The sequence below is a fragment of the Epargyreus clarus genome, unplaced genomic scaffold (genome assembly GCF_041222505.1).
Source record: "Epargyreus clarus isolate Ecla_fem2 unplaced genomic scaffold, WU_Ecla_fem_2.2 ptg000003l, whole genome shotgun sequence".
NCBI lineage: Eukaryota > Metazoa > Arthropoda > Insecta > Lepidoptera > Hesperiidae > Epargyreus > Epargyreus clarus.
In genome coordinates, this window is record NW_027332211.1 from 3,493,130 (window position 1) to 3,516,674 (window position 23,545).

At 37.4% G+C, this 23,545-nt stretch overlaps 3 protein-coding genes across 5 annotated transcripts in view; 1 reads left to right on the forward strand and 2 right to left on the reverse strand.

Annotated features, from left to right (window-relative positions):
- The window catches only part of bib (MIP channel family protein big brain), a 100,034-nt gene extending 98,713 nt beyond the window's left edge, over window positions 1-1,321 (reverse strand). For both annotated transcript variants that reach the window (XM_073083718.1, XM_073083712.1), the window contains exon 1: window positions 861-1,321. In XM_073083718.1, the coding sequence (XP_072939819.1) occupies window positions 861-1,194 (334 nt within the window). In that variant the 5' untranslated portion in view covers window positions 1,195-1,321. The remainder of the gene's footprint in view (window positions 1-860) is intronic.
- Window positions 1,322-4,474: 3,153 nt separating this feature from the next.
- Cul4 (cullin 4) lies at window positions 4,475-14,894 on the forward strand. Its single transcript, XM_073083741.1, has 13 exons — window positions 4,475-4,861; window positions 4,931-5,073; window positions 6,229-6,449; window positions 6,806-6,994; window positions 7,446-7,592; window positions 8,013-8,199; window positions 8,928-9,120; window positions 9,579-9,880; window positions 10,443-10,664; window positions 11,526-11,633; window positions 12,438-12,608; window positions 13,081-13,233; window positions 13,725-14,894. Exons 1-13 carry the CDS (start codon window positions 4,618-4,620, stop codon window positions 13,818-13,820), a joined length of 2,376 nt encoding a protein of 791 aa, XP_072939842.1. The 5' UTR covers window positions 4,475-4,617; the 3' UTR covers window positions 13,821-14,894.
- Window positions 14,881-23,493, reverse strand: LOC140750301 (mitochondrial intermediate peptidase). Of its 2 annotated transcripts, none has more exons than XM_073083756.1 (13): window positions 23,446-23,493; window positions 22,691-22,843; window positions 21,921-22,180; window positions 21,029-21,280; window positions 20,619-20,807; window positions 19,968-20,106; window positions 19,606-19,783; window positions 19,069-19,232; window positions 18,526-18,747; window positions 17,979-18,092; window positions 17,431-17,553; window positions 16,895-17,077; window positions 14,881-16,083 (listed from the first exon to the last, which is right to left on the reverse strand). In XM_073083756.1, exons 2-13 carry the CDS (start codon window positions 22,823-22,825, stop codon window positions 15,961-15,963), a joined length of 2,082 nt encoding a protein of 693 aa, XP_072939857.1. In that variant the 5' UTR covers window positions 22,826-22,843; window positions 23,446-23,493; the 3' UTR covers window positions 14,881-15,960. The 2 variants fall into 2 exon arrangements, with proteins under 2 accessions (XP_072939857.1, XP_072939851.1); XM_073083750.1 differs by lacking the exon at window positions 23,446-23,493 and adding an exon at window positions 23,358-23,443.
- Between the last annotated feature and the right edge of the window lie 52 nt (window positions 23,494-23,545).

The following is a 23,545-nucleotide window of genomic DNA, read 5'->3' on the forward strand; positions in this document are numbered from 1 at the left end:
AGTTTTTAAGTCACGTAAGTGTTGTGTAAGTTCAACTTTTTTAGAAGTATGCTACTGAAGTAGCTACAATTGTCAGGTGGTATGGTATGGTAGTGCCGGCGCAGCAGCGTGAAACAGCTCGTGCGTTTCGAGTGAGACGTGTGTACGGTTGACTTGCATGTGAGGCTAATATCTTAGATCTTAGTCGTTTTATTTAAAGTAGGTTCAGGTCCATGGAGCGCAATGGTCATTTACCATCAGGTGGATTTCGTGCTTAATTACTATTTTACATGAATAATTCAAAAGTAAATATAAAATAAAAATATGAAATCTTAACAATTGAAATGTCAAATAAGTATCATATAGTATCTACCCAAAGCAATTTTATCCCCAGTTGATCCTAAAAATATACCAACCTTTTCATAAAAAGCCGTTCCGCACACGAAACTTTTTTCCTACCCAAGGAGGATCCCAACCACAAAAAGAGCCCATAATTTTAAACATCTGTTCTGTTACGAAGCAAGCGATAACTAATCTCGCTGCTCGGCTATCACGAGAAATAAATTATAAAATGATGGGTAATATTATCCGCTAGGCAACCCTAGTAATTGCAAGGTTGTTACGGGCGCCTCGCACCTTGCATTTTAATTTATACTGCAAGCAGGTAGCACACGTGGACTGACTGCTTTAGCCTTTTTTTCTTTTTTACGATGCAGTATATTTTAGCATGCGCTTAATACATTGATCTTATCCAAATCATTACAATATGAAACGCATCCTTGACTTTACAAATGTTTACAAACATCTGAATCGCTCTACCAATACTTTGTGTAACATAAAAATAACAGATAATACTATATGTTAGTAGCATGTGTTCTCACCGGATATATGAGCGAAGCACAAAGTCAGAGTCGCAATGGCACAGCCGGAAGCGAGAGCCGTCGACAGCAGCACGGCTGAAGCTGAAGCGCCCACGCCCGCCCCGCCGGCCGCTCCACACACTATGAAGACATACAGAAAGGATGCGGCACACTCCGCAACAACAGCCTTCCACAGTGATAAGGTCCGCACTTCCAGCCTAGCCGGCACTCTACCGGCCAATCCTGTGTCACTATTTGAATTCGCATCTCTTTTCAAGCACTCCAACTTTTCGAACAAAGTAATGATGTGCTGCTCGAGGCTCTCGTCCGGGATGTTAAACGTTTGCTCACCCATTTTTATAAAAAAAGCAACTAGACACACATCGTTTTCCGCGCGAAACTACGATCGGACCCGCTCGTCGAAAGTGACGAAACCACCTACGCGCCGCGACGATTTGTGGGCGAGTGAACCGGCGTGCTAAGTGAATGAATGAAAACTGAATGGAGCGGGGGCGCCGCACATGTCCCGCCACTTGTTACGCCCCCGCCCCCGGGACCTGCATATCCAGGGGTGTAATCAAATCACCAACTTGGCGCAACACTACAATGCAATTTAATTGTGAACAAAAAATAATTCCCTTAGCAGGGTAAGCAGGTTTTTTAAGGGAGGTCGCTTGCCTCTAAATATGTTGAGGGGGTGAGCTTTTATTGTATAACATGTATCCAACCTTATACTTTTTAAGCGACGCTACTACGCTAGACAATACCGTATAAAATGATCTCACATTAAAATATAAACCGCAATGTAGAGCCACCTAGTATTCTGTTCATACATACCTAATGCACCTACTTGAATTGATTTGTAAATACTCGTAGTTAGGTCAACAGTGCAGACCTTTCCTTAACGATATCAATCAAATCAGTGTTTTGTGTAAAATGTGTCGTAAGTATTACATACACACCTGACGGAAGTAGAAAACGGGTGTGCACTGTGCAGTACAATATACGTTTTTATGTATATAATAGATAATATTACGAGCATGCTGGTTGCATGCTTATAACAAGTCACTACATGAAGATTAGGTAAATTAACCTAATTTACCTATATAACGAGCTATAGAGAGACATACCTACACATTGTAATACCTATTACAATGTGTAGGTATGTCTCTCTATAGCTCGTTATAGACAGGATTTTCGGGCCGACTACATTTTATATAAACAAATTTTCAATTTTAAGTGCATGTCGTATTAATAAGCCTATCAATTTAAACAACAATTGCCTTGTGTACGTATAACCGATCAAACTGAACGACAAGCTCGCTCCGAACCTCTTTGAACATGACCCACTTCAACAGTACCTAGATATGCACTTGGTTAGTTGGACTATCCCACGTCAGGTATATACATAAGAGTTTTTTTCACAAGCATGATACGATGCTTGATAGGAAACAATAAATATAAATTTGTTTTGGGGTGGTATTCTGTAAAATGTAAATTACAGCAACGTAGCCAAAATAAATTATTAATACATCTTCAATACATTTGACAACTACGACGCGAGGGATAAAATACACAAGCGACTCTACCACAAGCTTTTCTTTTATGATCATAACATTATTCCGTTGAACTTTTACGCAAGAAACATTTACGCAAAAGTAGAGTAGGTACCTACTTTCTAGTAGCAGAGACTACATTTTACTCCAAACTCGATATGAGTTTGGAGTAAAATGAGTAAAATAGAAATGAAAGAAAAAGCTTCTCGGAAAAATGCATTCAAGTACACATGTGTGACTTTGCGTGTCATAGCAGTTTTCGTCGATGTTGTGAATTTTACGTGATTTACGTCATCGAATAATTATCCGACGTATATGAAATATAATGGCTTATCAATTTCCTCAACGCGTTTAATATCTTCATCCATCTACCGACTCGTTCGAAATTCTGCTTTGTAATTGATCCCAAACGGTATGATTTCATGTTGCTGTGTATGTTTGTATATTTCGTATAGGTTATATATTTTTTTATTCTAGAAGGTATGCTTAAAATAAGTAGAAATATTTTATCAATAATCAAAATTTTACAAGCTTTTTGTAATGAATAGTGTAGTGTTTAAGTCTAACTCGGTAGGTATGTATAATTATATTAAAAATTGTTTATTATTTGGTAGGATTAAGAAACCTTTCGTTGAATTCATAAGTCAACGGTTTCATACGAGATATTAAAGAGCAAAAGATGTTAGAATTAAGCGTTTAATAACACCCGTACTTTTCAGACAACGCGACTATAATCACTTTGTGAGCGATGTTTGCAGCTGCTAAGTGTTTTCACACAGATGTTGTAAGTGGAATCCTATTTAAAACTAGTTAGCCTTTTTTTTACTTTGTATTCAAGTTAGGGCGTAGAAAATTAAGTAAATATAGATTATATCAGTATTTTTATTAAGTATACATTAAGTGTCAAATGGAATTTTTCATCAAATTAATAAACTCATCGATATTTCTAAATTTCAGGAGTTTACATACAACTTTCGAATAAGCGTCAAAATTCAGCTATAAAATAAGTAGTCCGTAGCTTCTGGTTTTTTACATCGTAAACAGCACTAAAGATGAACAGCATATAAAAAACTCTAAAGTGCATGTGTGTCAAAAGTGCAACAAGAAATAAAATAAACACACTAATTAATGAAACATTTGAGTAGGTTATAACATGGTTTATTATTCTTTCATGAATCAAACAATACAAAGAAAGCAGCTTTATATTTATTCCATTTAAAAATATTGTAACATTTTCGTAGGAAAAAATATAATAACATTATTACGAATCCTTAGATAGCTTAGTAGTTGAAACTCATCCTCTCATTAGGAGTTTGAGGTTTAAATATCGACACGCATATCTATTTTTTCATAGTTATGTGCATCTTAGTTCATTGTAACTTGAATGACGATAAAGGAAAATATTATAAGAAAGAATACACGCCTGAGAGTTTTTTTTTTTTTTATAATATAAGAGTAGCAGACGAGCATGCAGTCCACCTGATGGGAAGTGGCTACTGCCGCCCATGGACATCTGTAATTAACCCCAAATAGGATTAGATATTCCTACCTGAGGTCGGCCACAGATGCGCCGCTACCCCTGAGGACTAAGCTGGAACGCCTCGGAAAAGTCTGTTCTGAAAAATAAATGTTTTGAGGACCTGTGAGGTCTACCAATTCGCAATTGACCAGCGCGGTGGACTATGGCGTCTATGGCCTAAACCGGTCTCACCGACCGCACTATGTTGTTATTATAATTTAGAAGACAGTGTCATCTAGTGGAAACTTTGTAAAGTTAAAACTTTCAATAAGTAACACATAGATGACGCTGATTACTAAAATACAATAGTGAGTTATAGAAGAACCAGAAGAAATAAAAACTCGATATTGCCAGTGACATTACGATTATAGTTCACAAGTAAGTACTCACACAAGACTCACACATTATTTGCTCTATTTAGCACAACATTATTTTCAATATAGTTATATCAAATATATGGTCTGTGATGATTTTTCTATTGGCCCATATCATCGGAATCCAAATCGACGTTTCTTTATTTTAAAAGTATAAGTGACAGCTGCAGTGTTAATTGCGCCCTCTGTTGCTGAGTAAAAAAAACTCGTCGTAATGGTGGTAGCTGTCGTATAATGACTGAGTGCTTCTATTTTTATTTGTATTTTATAATTAATTAGATTTAATCGCATTATTTAATATTGTGGCTGCCGCCATATCATGCTTTCTTATGTCGGGCCTAGCTAAAACGCCACATCTGGCCGAGGAGGGTGGTAATCAGTGTAAAAAACGTTCACATCAACCTAGCGACCAGTGCAGTAAAAGAGCAAAATTTGACGATATGAGTGCCAATCAAAAGAAATCCAATTTCTCGCTGCTCAACCCAAACTCGAACGGAACCATAAAGATGACGTCTTCATCGATGAACAAGCCGGGCGCGACGACAAAGAAACTAGTTATAAAGAACTTTAAAAGTATGTTTACGGTTTTAGTCGTCATGTCATAACCTTATTGACATCTGCTAACGGGTGCGTGTGTTGCAGGCAAACCGAACCTGCCAGAGAACTACCAGGAGACGACATGGAGCAAGCTGCGGGAGGCGGTCATCGCCATCCAGACCTCGAAGGCGATCGCCTATTCCCTGGAGGAGTTGTACCAAGCAGTAGAGAATATGTGCAGTCACAAGGTTGGTAGCAATTTTAGGTCGCATCTTTGACCTTTACCTTTATCCTTATCTTCTCTGATATTCAATGCAAAATTATTCATTTATCAATGTTTTCATGCAATGCTATTGGTTCTTTTGTATAAGTGCAATAGATGATAGCAATGTACTAGGCATTTGAGTTTCCAACCGAATTTGGATACAATTATTCTGTTTTATTCAATTAAAAAATATTATTTGGTAAACAAAGATTTTCTTACTATATAAATGTATTATGTTATATTCTTGAACCTTGATTAATTAAGAGCGGCTATTGATTTTTATTAAAAATAAATGATGAAAGATTTTAAGTACGTATGTGGTAAGAATGCAATAAAGTTTTTTTATAATTGTTTCAAACTGCATGTTTATAAAGTATCTTTCAGTATCATGTCTCTACCTGCTCCAAAATGATAGTAGCAAGGCTGTCTAGACAAATCATGTCATATTTGATTAGGTTTATTACAGTTAAAACCAATTATAAACAATCCAATTAAAGGATTAATTACTAGACTGGTATAATCACAAAGATTCAACAATAGTAACAAACAAACAAAAAAAGATCCCTTATTAGTTTTTACTATGACATTACCATCCTATTTTTGACTTTTGATATCATTAATAAGGGCTGCTTGTTTATATGGAGGTTGTGCTAAAGCAAAAACATTTACATGAGGTATTTTGACTAAATCTTCTGATTAGCTATCACATCTATGATCATGCAACAAATACAACACAAAATACTGGTGGGGAATGCTACACTACATTATAGAATATTACCATAAAAGTACAATCAAATCAAATCATTTTTTTTTATTCAAAGTAGGTTCTTTACAGAGCACTTTTTGAATGTCAATACAACTACCACCACTTCACAAGGTGTTTCGTTCAATACTTCTAGAAAGAAAAACAGCAACAAATTGAATGTCAGAAAAAAAATGTAGCAATGAAAGTCAGATTTCAGAACTCCTTATTTATTTAGATTTCTAAACAGATACTCAAAGGTATCCTTCAATAAAACCCTAACATATCACTGTTCCACCATAAACTGTTTTATATGAAACTGGTTACTGCATGCTTGTTTGCTAGTTGCTACTACTTATTTAAAAATAGAAAATAAGACTTTAAATAAATTTTCAGATGGCTTCACAACTATATGTAAACCTGACAAACCTGGTGGAGGCTCATGTGAAGGCCAACATAGAGCAGTTCCTGTCGGAGAGCATGGACCGCCAGGTGTTCCTGAAGCGGATGGACGACTGCTGGCGGGCACACTGCCGCCAGATGATCATGATCCGCAGCATATTCCTATACCTAGACAGAACTTATGTATTGCAAAATCCAAGCATACACTCTATATGGTACTATAATTTACATTTTAATGTGATATGGGAGACTGGTGGAGTGTTTGGTAGATTTCAATTTGGCTAGAAAAGACACATTAAACTGTGACTTGAATTAAAGTGCAAATTGTTTATTATTAACTCGCTTCAAAAACAGATTTTTAACTGATTGAGATATAAGAGAATTGTGATGTTTTATAGTATCAGAAATCTATTTCCTTCTTCAATGTCTCTATTACATTTATTTTATATTCATTGATACATCAAAGGATTATACTACAATAACTTTTTGTCTTAAATTTAAATTTACCAAATCCTAACTCTGTCATAAGCAAGGTATACTCAATATCGTCACATATTGTTCTGGTTTACAGGGACATGGGCCTAGATCTGTTCCGACACCACATAGCAATGAACACATTAGTGCAGACGCGCACAGTTGACGGTCTGCTACTCCTAATAGAACGAGAGCGCGGCGGCGACTCTGTGGATATTTCCCTGCTCAAAAGTTTGCTGCGTATGCTTTCCGATCTACAAATATACCAAGATGCGTTTGAACACAAGTAAATGATTCTTTATTTTGTTATTTTATTCTGTTATAGTTGTCACGCTGTGTGTCTGTTGTGTCAGTGCTCTGCAAATTCTAACAAATGATGCTATATATCAAATGCTTTTTTTTTAGCTTTAAACTATGCTATATTATTTGTCTGGATCTCAACAGTCAAGGTAACAATCAATTTTTAGGATATTTATTTATTTATTTATTTATAACTTAAGTGCATCATTTGATATATTTTTGTTAGTTATTTTTATTGCCTGTTATTGTAGTTTCATTTGAAACATATTATTATGGTCTTGATAACTGTTTACTCTAAGTTTTAACTATTGTAATAGATGTAATATTGATGGTATCCAGATGATTTAAGGTTTATTTTCCCTGCTTGTTACATTAATTTCCAGTGAACTTCGTTGTTCAAATATTAGTGATGTTAACACATTGCAACGTAATTCCAGATTCCTGTTAGCCACTGAGAGACTTTACGCGGCGGAGGGGCAGCGGTTAATGCGCGAGCTGGCCGTGCCGCAGTACTTGGCGCACGTGGAGAAACGGCTACGCGAGGAGAACGAACGCTTATTGCACTACCTGGACCCCTCTACCAAGTAAGGACGATTATTTGTTATGTAAGAATTTCCCAATAACGTGGTTTAAAACTTTAAATTAAATTCATAACCACAATAATATACGACTTATAAACAATCCTGCAAGCTCTGATGTTTTATTCTTAGATGTTTTGAAGGTTTAAAAATGATAATATCTTATAAGCCAGATTTGACCATTTTGCTCTCTGGTTGAGATCTTGTAGAAACCTGTACATTTACACAGATACAAGTACAAATGAAAAATTGAGCATGCATAGTTCAAACGTCTTTACAATCTATATATTATAATTTTCATATTGTATTTGATATCATATATCCTTATGAATCACATAATAAATTTATCACAGCATACAATAATTTGTTTATCAAAATAAAAACAATATAGTTCTTTAAATCATCTTTTTACCCGTTTTTAACCAGATGGCAATTAATCCACACGATCGAGCGTCAACTATTGAGCGAGCATTTGACAGGCATCTTAAGCAAGGGTCTGGAGTCGCTAATGGACGGCCCGCGGCTCGCTGATCTCACCACGCTCTACAGCCTCTTTAGCCGCGTCAAGGACGGCCTCAATGAACTCTGCAATCACTTCAATGCTTATATAAAGGTAATTCAATAATTTACTAAGGATGTATCTATTTAAATAGTATAGAATATTTCGTCTATATTTGCATTTGCAATTAAAGATTAAATTGAATATGAATATATAATGGGAATTATTCACCCTATCTTTGGTGCCAAAGAATGTGCATTTGCAATCTACAATCCTATCATAGTAATCATTCATTTAATATAGTAAAATCAGTATTGTATGCCAACTATCAAAAAAGTCTTCCATTAAGAAGATTTATTGTTTTTTGGTAATCTCTGTTATCTGATAGATAGGTGACAGCGCAATCCCAGTAAATATTTTATTGTTTGTCTTCCTAAATGAGGAAATCTTTAAAGTTACTTGACCTGAAAGATATGTCTTTCAGTGAGATTCTTACTCATTAAAACTGCCCTTGAATAACACAGTATGTAAGCGATCATTATAAGAATAGATGAATGCATAGCCGAGCAGTCACCATAGCATTCTGACACCCAGAGGGTAGTATCTCCAGCCAGACAGACATCTAAACTAAATGATGAATTTAGATTGGGTCTTTGTGATCTGGGTTTTTGTGTATTAGTCTTTATGTGTATTCATGGCACCCATGACACAAGGCGTCCTAATGTTAGTGTAATCCTATCTGGGGTTGATTACTTGGCAGTTTGGCAGTTGGCAGTGACCACTTACCTGCGTGCTCGTCAACTACTTCTATATTATAAAAAAATTCTGTATGTCCTTTACAGAAAAAAGGTCGCACGATAGTGATCGAGCCGGAGCGCGACAAGACGATGGTGGCGGAGCTGCTGGACTTCAAGGAGCAGCTCGACCACGTGGTCGGCGCGTGCTTCCAGCGCAACGACCGCTTCCTGTACTCAATGCGCGAGGCGTTCGAGTACTTCATCAACCAGCGCCAGAATAAGCCCGCGGAACTTATTGGTAAATATGCAGTACTGCAATTATATATGTTATCCATATTATCAGATATTTTACCTTAGGTAACTGTGTCGTATGACGTTGTTTAGTCAAATTGTAGTTTGAATTTTTTTTAAAACCTAAACTAAGCTGTGCCTGTAGTGATCCACCAATTACTTGAATGCTTTGTCATGTTCATTGGTAACAGATTGGTACTATAGCACTTAATAACTTAAATTACAATTTGAAGGTGCACTATTCCTTTTATGCTATATGACCTTATGGCATGAATTATTGACAATCGTCTTCAACCCATTACTGTTCCATTGTTGGGCATGGGTCTCCTCTCAGAATGAGAAGTGATAAGTGAGTATGTGATATTAGTATGGTTAATTAAACCCAATAGAGGCCAGTTATATATTAAGCTTAAGTGGAAATGAATAAACAATGTATATTAATGTGATACAATTTTAAATTTCCAGCCAAATTCGTGGACGTGAAGCTGCGCGCTGGCAACAAGGAGGCGACTGAGGAGGAACTGGAAAGGCTGCTCGACAAGATAATGGTCCTGTTCAGGTTCATCCACGGCAAGGACGTGTTCGAGGCGTTCTACAAGAAAGACCTCGCGAAGCGATTGCTCGTCGGCAAGTCCGCGTCAGTCGACGCCGAGAAGTCAATGCTGAGTAAGCTGAAGCAGGAGTGCGGCGGCGGCTTCACCTGCAAGCTGGAAGGCATGTTCAAGGATATGGAACTGTCGAAGGATATCAATATTACATATAAACAGGTAGGTGGATTGGAATTAAAGATGATTTTTCTTATTTTTTTACTAGTATAAAGTTATTGTAGTATTGACTAAGAGTTAGTTTTGTTGGAATCTACTTGTATTAATTGCAACTGTTATTTTTATGTTACTTAAATGCTTTGATATCATTTGTTCTTAATTATAGTCTAATAGTAATAATATTATAGTAGGGTAATTTCTTTTGTTACAACAACATAATATGGTCATGCAAACTGCTGTAATCAAGTTTCTATCTACATAGCCAAGTACACCAAACTGTAAATTGTTTATGCATAAAAGAGTCAGAATATAAGAAAAGTATTTATACAAAAATATGATATAAGAGTAATTCGTATGGCATTTATAGTCCGCGTAAACCTGCTAATCCGCTCTGAATATAGAAATGAATCGCGTCGCCATAGCTAATTGTATGACTACATGTGCTCGCAACAACTTCAGAGCAAACTAGCAGTTTGGCTCTGACTATATGATACAAACTTACATTTATCGAATGACATGTTGCAAATGACACATTATATGTATCGAACTATCGATGCCATTGCAGCACCTAGCGGCGTCGCAGGAGGGCGGCGGGCTGGATCTGTCCGTGTACATCCTGACGATGGGGTTCTGGCCGACGTACCCGCCGGTGGAGGTGCGGCTGCCGGCCGAGCTCACGCGCCACCAGGACCACTTCGCCAAGTTCTACCTCGCCAAGCACTCCGGCCGCAAGCTGCAGTGGCAGGCCACGCTCGGACACTGCGTACTGCGAGCACACTTTTCACAGGTAGTCTTTCCAACTTATTCACATCAGACCATAGATTAGTAAAGATTACTCACTCATAACAAGAAAATTTAACCAGTTTTGACAATTGAAATTGTCACTGTCATCTATTTACGTGTTTGAAAAATATTCATAAAATGTAGTTTTTAGAGCATTTATGAATGATACGATATTTCTCTGCACTTTTTCTTCGATTTCGTGTTTTTGCACCACGTAACTGCGCATATCGGCATTGTTCCGCGTAAATTACACCATGACAGCCATTAAATGGCTCACAGAATTGTCAGCCATTTAAGCCATTTAATGGCTTCCTTCAATTACAAGGCGGTGAGATTTCTATACTTATCTATGCATCAGAGAGACTAATTCTTAGTGTATAGTCAAAAAAGCAGGCTCTTGTTGTATTGAAAGGTATCTTGATGTTTTAAAGTCTTTATATTACTGACTAATACTAAGCTTAAGCTAACTTATATAACTAAGAGTCTTACAAACACTACAAGTGTTATTCTCATTAATCACTGAATTAACAGTGTTTTACTTTTTTTTTTATTTCATCATTATTATTTGTGGATTGATCTACTTATTCTCTACATATACACCATTATATATTTTATCTACACTAATATTATAAAGAGGAAAACTTTGTTTGTTTAATTGTAATGAATAGGCTCAAAAACTACTGGACCGATTTAAAAAAATCTTTCACCATTCGAAAGCTACATTATCCACGAGTAACATAGGCTATATTTTATATGAAATATATTTGATAAATAGATTTTGAGGCGGTACAGAGAGTACCGGGTCAGCAAGTTTTATTATATAGAAATGAATTATGTTAATTGTTGCTTATGTTTCATTTTCCAGGGTAACAAAGAATTACAGGTGTCACTATTTCAAGCACTAGTATTATTACTTTTCAATGACGGCGATAATCTCTCTTTTGAAGAAATTAAAACCGCAACAAATATAGAGGTAACCAATTTGAATATCGCTAAATATTCCATAAAATTACGCAAGCCAATTTTACTTATTTAATTAAAAGACTTATTTAAAGCTAATTATTTTTTATGACTTGTAATCATTTGAACACAGACCCGTATTTACCTTGAAACTTGTAAGAAGAACATACAAAAATTGGCCGTTTTTATCTTACGTCTTAATTCATCTGTGATTACCTTTTACTTATAATAGATAGACGAACGGATGTCATGTGCTTACATCCTGTACGAAACTCTAAACACAGTGTATAGTCTGCGTAAAGCTGCTAGTCCGCTTTGAATATAGAAATGAATCGCGTCGCTGTAGCAAATAGACCGCTATAGAAAATACACCTGCTCGCAACAACTTCAGAGCGGATTAGCAGTTTGGCGCGGACTATATGTACGTATAGCAAATTAAGAATAAGAATAACTTTATTCATGGCTTACATTAAGCTTCACTTACAAAAGTTTGTAATTGATGTGTACGTTATGTATCTATATACGCGGCATATTGACGTTCCGTACTTACTCAGTACTAAACTAGCATTCGTGTGAGCAGTGTGTTTCATTCAAATATACTTTAGTAATGCAAAAACTTTCCGGTTGTGTTCCCTCGGAGATCCTGGAGTTCTCCAACAAGCGTTGAGGACGGCCACCGGGGAGGCTTTAGTGCGGTAAAAATCCCACATAACCCGGCGTCGCTCCCACGTCGTCGGGTACCTTTTGAAGGTTTCCCCCTCGTAAACAAAGAAAAACGTAATGCAAAAAGTTAAATTAAATGCGTTGTGTGTTTTAGGAGGGTGAGTTGCGTCGCACGCTGCAGTCGCTGGCGTGCGGCAAGGCGCGCGTGCTGGCCAAGTCGCCGCGCGGCCGCGAGGTGGACGACGCCGACCACTTCGCGTTCAACGCGGACTTCACCAACAAGCTCTTCAGGATCAAGATCAACCAGATACAGATGAAGGAGACGGTCTGTTGCTCACTTGTTATGTTTATGTTTATACATCGCATCGTATGTTTTGTGTTAATTTCATTTGAAAATTAGACTAGTAATAGTAGATAGAGTGTAAATCTTCTTACGGTGTACGTTAATATTTAAAAAAAATTGACGGAAAAACTTTTATGTCTAAACAATTTAAGCTGTGGGACCTATTTAGCAACTTACAATTTATAATACACATTTATAACACGCTGATATGCATTATAGCAGCATTGTACAAATGCTCCAAAATGTTGTTATAGAAGAAAGTATAATGACCTCTTCCACAGCAATGGAATATAAAACCAACAGCAGTCATAAGCGACACTTCATTCACATACGAATAATACTACAATAAAACGATATTTTCAAAGTACACAAAAAATAACTTAGATATTTTAAGGGCCGACATTGCAAAACTGAATTATAAAAACAATAAAAGTAATGTTTCCTTGACCACCAGAGCGAGGAGCAGAAGGCGACAGAGGAGCGCGTGTTCCAAGACCGGCAGTACCAGATCGACGCGGCCATCGTGCGCGTCATGAAGATGCGCAAGGCCCTCTCGCACAACCTGCTCATCTCCGAGCTGTACAACCAGCTCAAGTTCCCCGTCAAGGTACAACAGCATCACTGTCACACTGTCTTAGTAATAGTATTAAAACTGGGCGGGCCGAATGCTGAACGGCTGCCTCACGGCAGCTAACAACACCGCTGGGCAGTGTACCCACTGAGGAGATTGGCCGGGTAAGGGAAGAGATTCCTCGAGGCCCGTAAACCCTGCGCCACGCGGCGAAGTCACGCCGCGGCATAGGACGCCCGATATCGTATCGTAAAACGGCACCACTCCTTTTTATACGAATTACGGATAATGTAGAAGCTACAATACAAATATAATACGAGCATAATCTAGCAGATTTTATCATTAGTGACAATAGTACCCGTATTACTCAAATTTCATATACGTGCTATGTATTGGTTTCATAAAATATTGTCATTAAATATCTGTTTTAAACTAAAATAACATTAACGTAATTAGCATGTTCATATTATTTGTTTAATAACTTTAAGTAACGACTCTAACAATACGTTCACTGTTTCCGTCCGCAGCCCGCCGACCTAAAGAAGCGCATAGAGTCACTGATCGATCGCGATTACATGGAGCGCGACAAGGACAACCCCAACCAATACAACTACGTGGCGTAGAGCCGCGCCGCCGCCCGACACCCCATACCAAATAACACGCGTCGGGCCCCAGCTGACTGTGCCCATCAAAATGAATTTCCACCTCAAACTAAGGGCACGAGAGATGGAACGTTTCATACGAATGAAATTTTACTCGTTGCTCATCATTGATGCAATAATCGATACATAAAATTGTGCAGTGGTTCCATTAATGTAAGATTTTCTCTTAAACACCTAGAGCTTTCGTTTACGGTTTTAATGTTATTTTTTGTGAAATTTTCGTATCGTAAGTGATAACTGCCTTCGACTAATGTACTATCTTTGTAATGGGTAAAACGATTTTTATGAAATAGTTTCAACTTTGAGTGTAGAAAGTTAGCAGCGTCTCTTTTTACGCTTTGGGTCGGGCCGAGGCCCAACGGCCTAAAGAGATGTATTCCTTCTCCCTGGCCCGAATCTGGCTCCGCTATACATGATAATGTTATAAATAAAACTTAAATATAACCCACACTAGAGAAGTAACGTGTGATATTAGACAATGGATGTCCCTCCTACGAAACGAGTTTCAACCAATCTCCCAGATAATTTTGTAGATATGTGAATAGCTATGCTATGCACGTATGTACAAAATATCATTAAGATTATTCGTAATAATATTACGTAGGACGCATTATCGTTGGCTTGCTATTTCCATATACACGAGGTGACCAAGTAAACTCTTAATGAGAAGTAAATGATTAGGCTAATTGACTGATGTAATACTTTAAAGTGTATGTCTTGCATTTCGAGTCTACTTAATTACTTTATGTATATTCCAGAACATTTCATAAATAATTGCTGTACATTTTATGTGTAACATAAGTTCAGAGTTGAGTTCGATAGCTTTATGGTAATTGCTAGCATATATTTGCTATATTGCTAGCGTTCTAAATTTAGGGTATAAGCCTAATTTACGATTTAAGTTTAATAAATAAATCTATCCAGAAATAATTTTGTCTAGCCTTCACATCATTATGTAAATTACTAGGTTGTTTTTGTGTTGTCCGGTTGTCAGTTTCAGGAGGGATCGCAATTAAAACTATTTATAATTTTCAACAGTTGTTTTATTTACATTTAACCTAACAGTGACAAGAGTAATTATAATTACGTTTCAGATTCTATATTTTACAATAATACTATCTAAAATCACGTTTGTAATAAATCGAATGTTTATTATAATAATTAAGTATTTGTAAATCAGTTCTTAGATAAAAAAATACGATACCATAAAGTTTCTGATTTTCAATTGTTTTACTAAAGGGTGGAAGACATAAAATTTAATTAAATGAATATTTTATTAAATTCCTTCAATCTTTTTTGTATTTTGATTAAAATAAATTACATAATCAATATATCGACGATGTAGTTGCAATAACTCCCATCTAATTTTTTTACGCAAAAGCGATTTTTGCATATTTGAATTTAAAATGACGTATCATAGGTCGGTCTTAAGACACTGGTGTCTTAAGCTTAAAGACCTGGGTCCTTAGGTTGAAAATTGAGCAAAATATTAAAGTGTGAAAGTCGCGTAGTAACCAATGAGGTGACTGAAGCGGTGCTGCCACGTTCCATGTCTTTTTAAAGTAGCGTTTCTTCTTATGTAAAGTAGCGTTTTTTGAGTTACGAGTTATTGCCAATTCGTCGTCGATATTACAAATGGACTCACGAGGACGAGCAAATTTAAATTCGAATATTAATTATGTAAAAGTCGGAGTCTAAGTTAGTGATTGAAACATCTTGTACATGTAAACAATAGATAGCACCCAAATCTTAGAAGAACATTATATTCAAATATAAGGTTTTAAAATAAATTAAAATATTGTCTATTACTCAATGAAGATTTCAAAATTTTTGTGAATTAAATGTATGTGCTACTCACGACTCACGACAGATTTAAAAACGACATCCGTAAAATTCAACATTAGGAAGCCCGATTAGAGATAAATTATAAAGTTGTCAACGAAAACACTTCACTGTCAATGCAGCCTAATACTACAATAAGCTCATTATTTTCTCCAACTGTACACAAAACTATCGTTCTAAAACCACGGCGTACAACATTACCTATCTTACACAATCTAGGTTTTAATTTACAACACATCTAAGGAGAATTCGTCCTATTTTATTTGTCAATAATTCTGAATACTCTGTCAAGATTGTCCTTATGGTAGTCCAGCTCCTCCGCTAGGGCTAAGGCTAAGTTGTTTGGGGTAATTTCTATGCCTAAGTATTCTTGTAGTATTTCCTGAAAACGCAAAAATATGTAATAAGTAAGTGAACAGCTATGTTGTTCATAATATAACAATGTTAACCGAAGCTTACAAAATACTAATTGCCCATAAATGACAGTAAGTATTGACCTTTGTTGAAGAGTTATCATTATTATATTATTAAGTTCAATGCAGCCCTGTAATTTTTTTCATATTTTCCTTCGCCGTTAAATTAAGCGAAAACAATTTATAATTTGGACAAATGAGAGATGCCTTGTCTGAGATTTAATCCTAAATGTGTGGGAATTCGTGCTAAACTGCTATATTAAGCTATCTTTGTTTAATAGACTATCGCTGTTATATTAAGATATTGTTTTCATATTATGATACGGTTATATTAGACTGTTACCGATATATTTGATTATAACTGATACATTACATTACCTCTGTTATACCAGAGCATAAATGTTATATCTATCATTGTTATTTTAGGACAATTAAGCTGTTAATGTTATGCATAGATTAGTAAAGATTACTCACTCCTAACAAGAAAATGTACTCAGTTTTGAGAATTGAAATAGTTGCGTAAAAAAAATTTTGCCACGTCTCCGTGCTAAAATGTCCCTAAAATATTTGAAATAATGATTTATTTTTTATGTTAATTACGCAGTATTTATTTGTAAATTTTCTCTAAAATTGTTTTTATTTGTCAAGAATTAAAAAAAAGAACTTACTAATAAGCCGTTTGTGGCTTCATTCAATTTCAAGGCGACGAAGTATCTTTACTAATCTATGATGCTATGTTATGCTAACACCGCTATTAATTAAGCTATTATATCGTATTACCTGTGGGGGCCGCGCGCCGCCGTGCCGCAGCACGCCGCGCCGCAGCGCGGTGCCGGCCGCGCGGCTGAGCGGCGCGGCCTCGAAGTGCCGCTTCCACACGCTCCAGGCCAGCGCGCGCGAGATCAGGTACGAGTAGTACTTCGCGCCGTAACCGATGAGGTGACTGAAGCGGTGCTGCCACGCCTGCGGATAATATACAATAGTACATATGTATGTTCCGTGGGAATTCAATCAGACTCAATCTAACACTTAGGAAACATGTATTAACATTACTACTCTGAACTGAAACAGGATGCCTTAAGTTATATATCTGCCTTCCGAATGTCAAAAATGAACACCACACTGCAGCAATAAAACAGAAGCTCCGACACTAACATTTTAGCCTACTAAAGATCGAAATATAACAATGTCTATCTAGGTTTGGTGCATGCTCTCCATTCAGTGCAGAAAGTATGGTATATATTATAATCATTAATGTTTTCATACTTGACATTTAACTAAATTTAAAGCACCTTAACTTAAATTATAATGCTTACCGTATTCTCAACGTATGGTAACCCATAATACTGTTTCTGAACTTTCTTAAGTACATCCGTAGTTTGGCCGACGAGCGCCGCATTAGGTCCATGATACTGCTGATCTAATGCTGAGTAGAACACCTTAAAAATACCATAATGATCAATTTTATGAAATTTATATATTTTTAAGTTTAATTTAATAATGTTTTACAATCATAGCACCACACTAATATACTCCTACAATTCTATTTCAGTGGTTACATAGGGTCGCAATCTGGAGGCACGGTAGTGCCTCCGCCAAGTCGAGCCAAAAAAAGCGGCACGGCCGTACCATTCTTTTCTCGAAGCAATTCGGCCCATTTTTGACCCCCTGTAACTTCATTGCATATGAAGCTAGAAGCCTGAATTTTCATTTAAATATCCTGTGTACCACGTGATAGAGTGAGGATATGAATATTTATTTATTTATTTTCTGTATGTTAGATCTAGTTAGTTTAAGTGGCCTCGGCCGTTCTTTATTAGATCAATAAAATAAATAAATAAATTTATTAGTCTGACATATTTACCTGTAATTGCATTTCACTTGCACCAAACAAGTATTTCGAAGCGCATAATCTTTGTAGCATGTCTTCGGGCATTGGCTCTCGTGTTTGAAAGTGACGAGCAAACCGGCGAATTACCTGTAAAAGTTAATCAAACCAGATTACTTGATTGCGTCATTTTTAATTAAAAAAAAACCTGTGGATACAGAAATACAAAAATAACTAAATATTCCCCTTATAATGTTGTCTAGATGTATTACTTTTGACCTTTTATATGAGACTGCCGCTTTTCAGATCACAGCTTAGAAAAAATATTTTATATTCGTGTAAATGCGAGCGCATTCTTGCTTACTTGCTTGTGTGTCTATGCGTTTATGAATGCGTGTATCATTGCATTTTTATGTATTTAAGCATGCGTACGTATACACATGCGATCATACGCCCATATGAGTGTTGGCGTAGCGGGCGCTGAAGCTTTTGTTTGTATGCGTGTGTGTGCATATATGTGCCTTTACTTGTGTATTTGTATGTTTGCCCGCGCGCATGTACGTGCGTATCCACTCGCACTCACCTGCGGACTGGCGGCGAAGTACTCGAGCAGCACGGAGGGCAGCTCGGCGAGGTCGGTGGCGCAGCGCGTGCCGGCCACGTGCTGGTGGCGCGCGCGGCCCAGCATGGAGTGCAGCGCGTGGCCCGCCTCGTGGAACAGGTTGTCCACGGCGCCCGCGCACAGCAGCGCCGGGCCCGACCGGTGCCCGCCGTGCAGCGACAGCATTATCACCACTATGGGGTTCTGCAACCGCATCACAACATTCAATTTTTTTTGGACTTCTTCAGACCCGATTTAGAGAATGTAATAAAAATATTTAATTTTTTTTATTAAAAAAATCAACCGACGGAAAAATCAATCGACAACAAGTCGGCTAATAATTTGGCAAACTAATCGGTCCAATTATTCGGCCAACCAATATATCCAAAATTAAGTTTACCAATTGAAAACAAGTCGACTAACCAATTGGCCAACTAATCGTCCAACCAGTCAATGAAAAAATCAGCTAACCAATCGACTAAAAACTCGGATACATAATTAATTGTTGAAATTATTATCTCTCACCTGATATGTTCCATCAGGAAGCAGCTTCCCGCCTTGGATTGTGAAGTGGCAATCTTGATGTGGTTTGCCGGGCCGCTCGTATAAATCGCAATATATGTATCCTAGTAATCCCTCTGTTTCATGAACAACCGCCAATTTGTAAACATCAGGCGCCCATGATTCACCTGCAAAAGAGAAATAATGAAGTAACTTTAAATAGAAACACACTTTATTTATAATATAGGAGTAACAGAGGAACATGTAGTCCACCTGATGGTAAGTGGCTACAGCCGCCCATGGACATCTGTAATTAACCCCAGTTAGGATTAGATATTCCTACCTGAAGTCGGCCACAGATACGCGGCTACCCCTGAGGACTAACCTGGAGGACGGGAGGAGGAGGACGCCTCAGAAAAGTATGTCTCACTTACCACACCAAACTTAGTAATACACTGAATAATAAAGATACAAGCAATTACAGAATAATTTCTTCAATTACCAATCAATGAATTTTACAACAAAAATCATAAACCTACAAGATTTAATGTGTAAATTTACCAGGTAACATTTCCTCAGATTTCAATGTGATGCCATACAACTCCTGGCAGAGCATGTTGAGGCCTTCCATACAACCGCCCAGCGAGAAGTATGGGCTGAAGTCCGAGTTGGCGACGTTCAGCAGCTGCGTCTTCGCCTTGTGCGTGAAGTATGGTGTGTCCCAGCACATTAGTTTATCCTGGGAATTGAGGTTATGTCAAAATTTACCCGTTAGTCAATTAATCTCAACCAATTGTTGCCTAGTCAAGTTTAAAATTCGACAAATTAATATATTGCCTAGGAAATTTATCAAATTTTGTTTTGACCACACTTAGTTAACATTGATTTATTACTAACTATTGTTTGTGACAGGATATGATTACCTGATATGGTGTTTCTATCCGTTTCATTTTGAGCATAGATTCAAAGTCAATATTGGCCCGGTCGTGTAGATTGTCAGACAGAATGTCTAGGAACTTGCCGACGTTGGTCGCAGTCTCCATAGTACTTGCTTTAATGGCTCTGAAACAATAGTAAGCAATTTTCTTTTATATACCTTAAGGCTCCTTCCCACTGGCATTTTTACAATGTAGGCGTAAAAAGTATCCGCAGCGCCGACGCCAAAAGTAAGCAACGCGTGCATTGCGTCACGTGTGACTATTCGATTGGTTTGCGAATTGGTTAGTCGACTTATTTGTCAATTGCTTGGCTGGTTTTTAGTAGATTGATTGGCTTATGGGTCGGACAACTGGTAGGCTGACTGATCAATCGATTGGCTGATTAGTTGGCCGACGTATTGGTAAATTGGTTGCCCGATTGTTTGGCTGACTAATTGTCCAAATCTTCTGGTGTTGCTGTTTATAAGCTATGTTGACTACTTTCAAAAAGGTAACCCATCTACCTTATCGCTAGGTTAAACTATAAAAAACATGCATATATCTGTTGGGTGTTTGCACTGCTTATTTAATATTATTTAATTTAGCTAAACTAACACGTCTATATTTACGTGCGACCTTCATCAACATGCCACTCACCTATCCGCATAGCTGTTGAACCCGCACACCTCGGCGAGCTCGTGCCTGGCCCGCAGCGTGGTGGTGAGCAGCTGCTCCTGCTGCTCGTCGGGCGCGAGGTACAGGCGGTAGGCCGCCTCGCGCGCCGCCGCCTCGCCGCACTCCGCGTACACGCCGCTCACTATCACGCTGTCGCCTTCGGTACTGAAACTGGTTGGGGAGAATTATATACACAATATTGCATTTCTATATAAGATGATTTATATAATTATCAAATTGAAATGGAACTTTCACTTAATACCTTTTACCATTAATTGTTACTATTGTCGGACTGAATCTCCACATAGGTTGATCAGTACTACAGTTACTTTATCTAGTACAACAGACTAAAAACATAAGCATCAAATCAACCTTCAAGTCTGTTAACTTACAATTGCCTAACGTTCTGCGGGACTGCATCCCTCGGCACCCTCCTGGGTTTAGCCGCGCCCGCCATGAACCGCTGGCCGGTCTGCAGGATGAGGTCGTTGAGGCGCACAACACGACGCCGCGGGCCCTCCGCCAGCTGGATGCCGCTCTGCTCGAAGTCGAACAGGAACAGCCGCGCCAGGTGCTGGTCGCCGGACGTACCTCGCTCTACAGAGTCGCGTAATGCTTCGTAGAGACCTTTGTGGGTGTTTAATCTGGAATATATTTATGATTTATGATGGTTTATCCAGCGCTCTAGCTCGTGTAGCGCCCGTGTGCAATGATACCCTGGGGCCCCTAGGCCTGACCTCTGAAATAAGGTTTATTTTGAGTTGAAACAAAATGTTCGAAATAGAAGCCGTCTATAGGACGCTCGCGTTTGATAACTGCCGCCGCCGCGATGGCTGGCCGCTTCTGTCATATCATTATTGTACCTTGATGGTCCAAGACGATGCTCTTAGCCGTCTCAGGGAGCGCGGCGGCGCCCGCTAAGACGGCGGCGCCCGTGTGCATTGCTCACCCTGCACTATAGGTTAAGCCGCCCCTGGGTTTATCATTAAGTATCATTAATTTTTAATATTTTGTTTGCAGAGCGCACACAACCTCAGAGTTTGTATAAATCATAACAGATCTACAAGGTTATGCAATGACGGCGAGATCGAGTCTGTGTTCGAATTCGAGAATCGAGAATCTGACTGTTTGAAGTTTTGATCAATTTTAATTGGAGTAGCTGTATTATACTCCCAGCGCACCACAATCCAGCATTTCGAACATAAAATGATTGCAGTAAAGAATTAAGTTCACGAATTTATAACATTTTCATTTAATAGAAAACACACAATGAATTATAATTACTTTTCTACAACTCCACTAACGCTGATACAGGCATCTTCTGCAGCATTCGCAAAATGTGGTTGAGGGTGCGCAATCCTTACAAATTCCGCCAAGTCCGCCACTTTGCACAATGTGTCTGACAGCTCATCAAAAATCTCTACCATAGGCCGTGTTGGGTTGGAAGTGGCCTCTTCTATTAAGCGGTCTGTAGCTGCAATGGCTTGCTCTTTCAAAGTGTAAAACCCTTCAAAACTTGTGAGTTCTGGCTTATTAAATAATCCCTGAAATTTGAAAAAAATAAAAAAATCTAACATGATAAATTTTGAAGAAATGATGGTCAAGTTAACTAATGCAGGTACTTGTTGTGCTATGCTCACATGAACAAATGCAATTTGAGAATGTAGAATATTAATTCAATCTAGAAAAATGATCTAATTAAAATCTAAACACAACAACAATTACCTAGGCCTATGTCACACTCAATGTCGCACTTAAAAGTATAGGTATGCAAAAAGATAAGTGTTTATTATGCATGCATTTATTTACATGTATTATATATAGGCAGCCTAAGATAACCAACTTATACCTATATAAATAGCAATGCTGAGATGATACAGCAAAATTAATGTGCAGGTTGTGACATAAATGAGATAAGAAAATACAAATATGAAACTGAAAAAATAGATACTTGACTTATGTAAAAGGTACAATTGAACAAAATGATCTATTTTTCTTTGTATTAGTCTTAGTTATAATAACTATCTTAGTTATCATAGATTTTGTATACTCACAGTCCTTTCTCTTAGAGAATCGAAGATAGGTCGGGAGGTGGGTCTAGTATTGAATGCTGTAGCCAAAGGTGACCATGTGCTGACACCACGCACACGCCTCCGCCCCTGCCTTAGCACCCACAACGGCCGTAACATCTTTAAGTTTACATACACCTGGAATATAACATTTTTCAATAAAAATTATGTAGTAAATTACACAAAAACAGGTCCAGATAATTGTAAACCCCTATAAATTTTAAACATTTTTTTTTTTTAATGAATAGTTACAATTACAAAACAGGAGTTTCTACTATACTTTACATTATACATGAAACAGAGCAATTGAAAATGATATACAAGGGTTATTTTGTCTGTTGAAACCCGCTATATATTGCTTTATACAATAGCAGTAATACAATTAAACAGATCCGATTTACGTACATTTCTATTGTAACTTTTGCACTAAGACGTAAACTTCTGTTTGTTTGCACAGTAGAGGTGATATTATGAAATAACGTGTAATAACTAATATCGCAAAATGAAAATCATGATTTTTAAATAGTAAATAATCTTTGCACAGGCCATAAATGTGAATAAAGAACTCATTTTATAGATACACCAACATTGTGCTTTACATTAGCTTTTAGCTACGTAAATTTAATATTAAATTTGTGTTTTAACAACATACCAATTCCTTGACAATAGAGAATTAACTCAGCTATAGTATTAAGTTCTAAAAAAATTATATGTCCCTTTCTCTTCCAATGTATACTTACTTTCGAAATAAATTTCCTCTTTAAAGTTCGCTTTACCTTTCCTTTGCACAATTTTTGACAGTGACTGAGTAAAACAGATGATTGAACTGACATTGACATT

Coding starts and splice junctions, on each gene's coding strand:
- Cul4 (XM_073083741.1), top strand. CDS start 4,618: ATGTCGGGCCTAGCTAAAACGCCACATCTGGCCGAGGAGGGTGGTAAT. Junction 6,450..6,805: donor CCAAGCATACACTCTATATG/GTACTATAATTT, acceptor TCTGGTTTACAG/GGACATGGGCCTAGATCTGT. Junction 7,593..8,012: donor TACCTGGACCCCTCTACCAA/GTAAGGACGATT, acceptor GTTTTTAACCAG/ATGGCAATTAATCCACACGA.
- LOC140750301 (XM_073083756.1), bottom strand. CDS start 22,825: ATGTTACGGCCGTTGTGGGTGCTAAGGCAGGGGCGGAGGCGTGTGCGT. Junction 20,107..20,618: donor TTCAACAGCTATGCGGATAG/GTGAGTGGCATG, acceptor CTATTGTTTCAG/AGCCATTAAAGCAAGTACTA. Junction 19,784..19,967: donor GGATAGAAACACCATATCAG/GTAATCATATCC, acceptor CTCAATTCCCAG/GATAAACTAATGTGCTGGGA.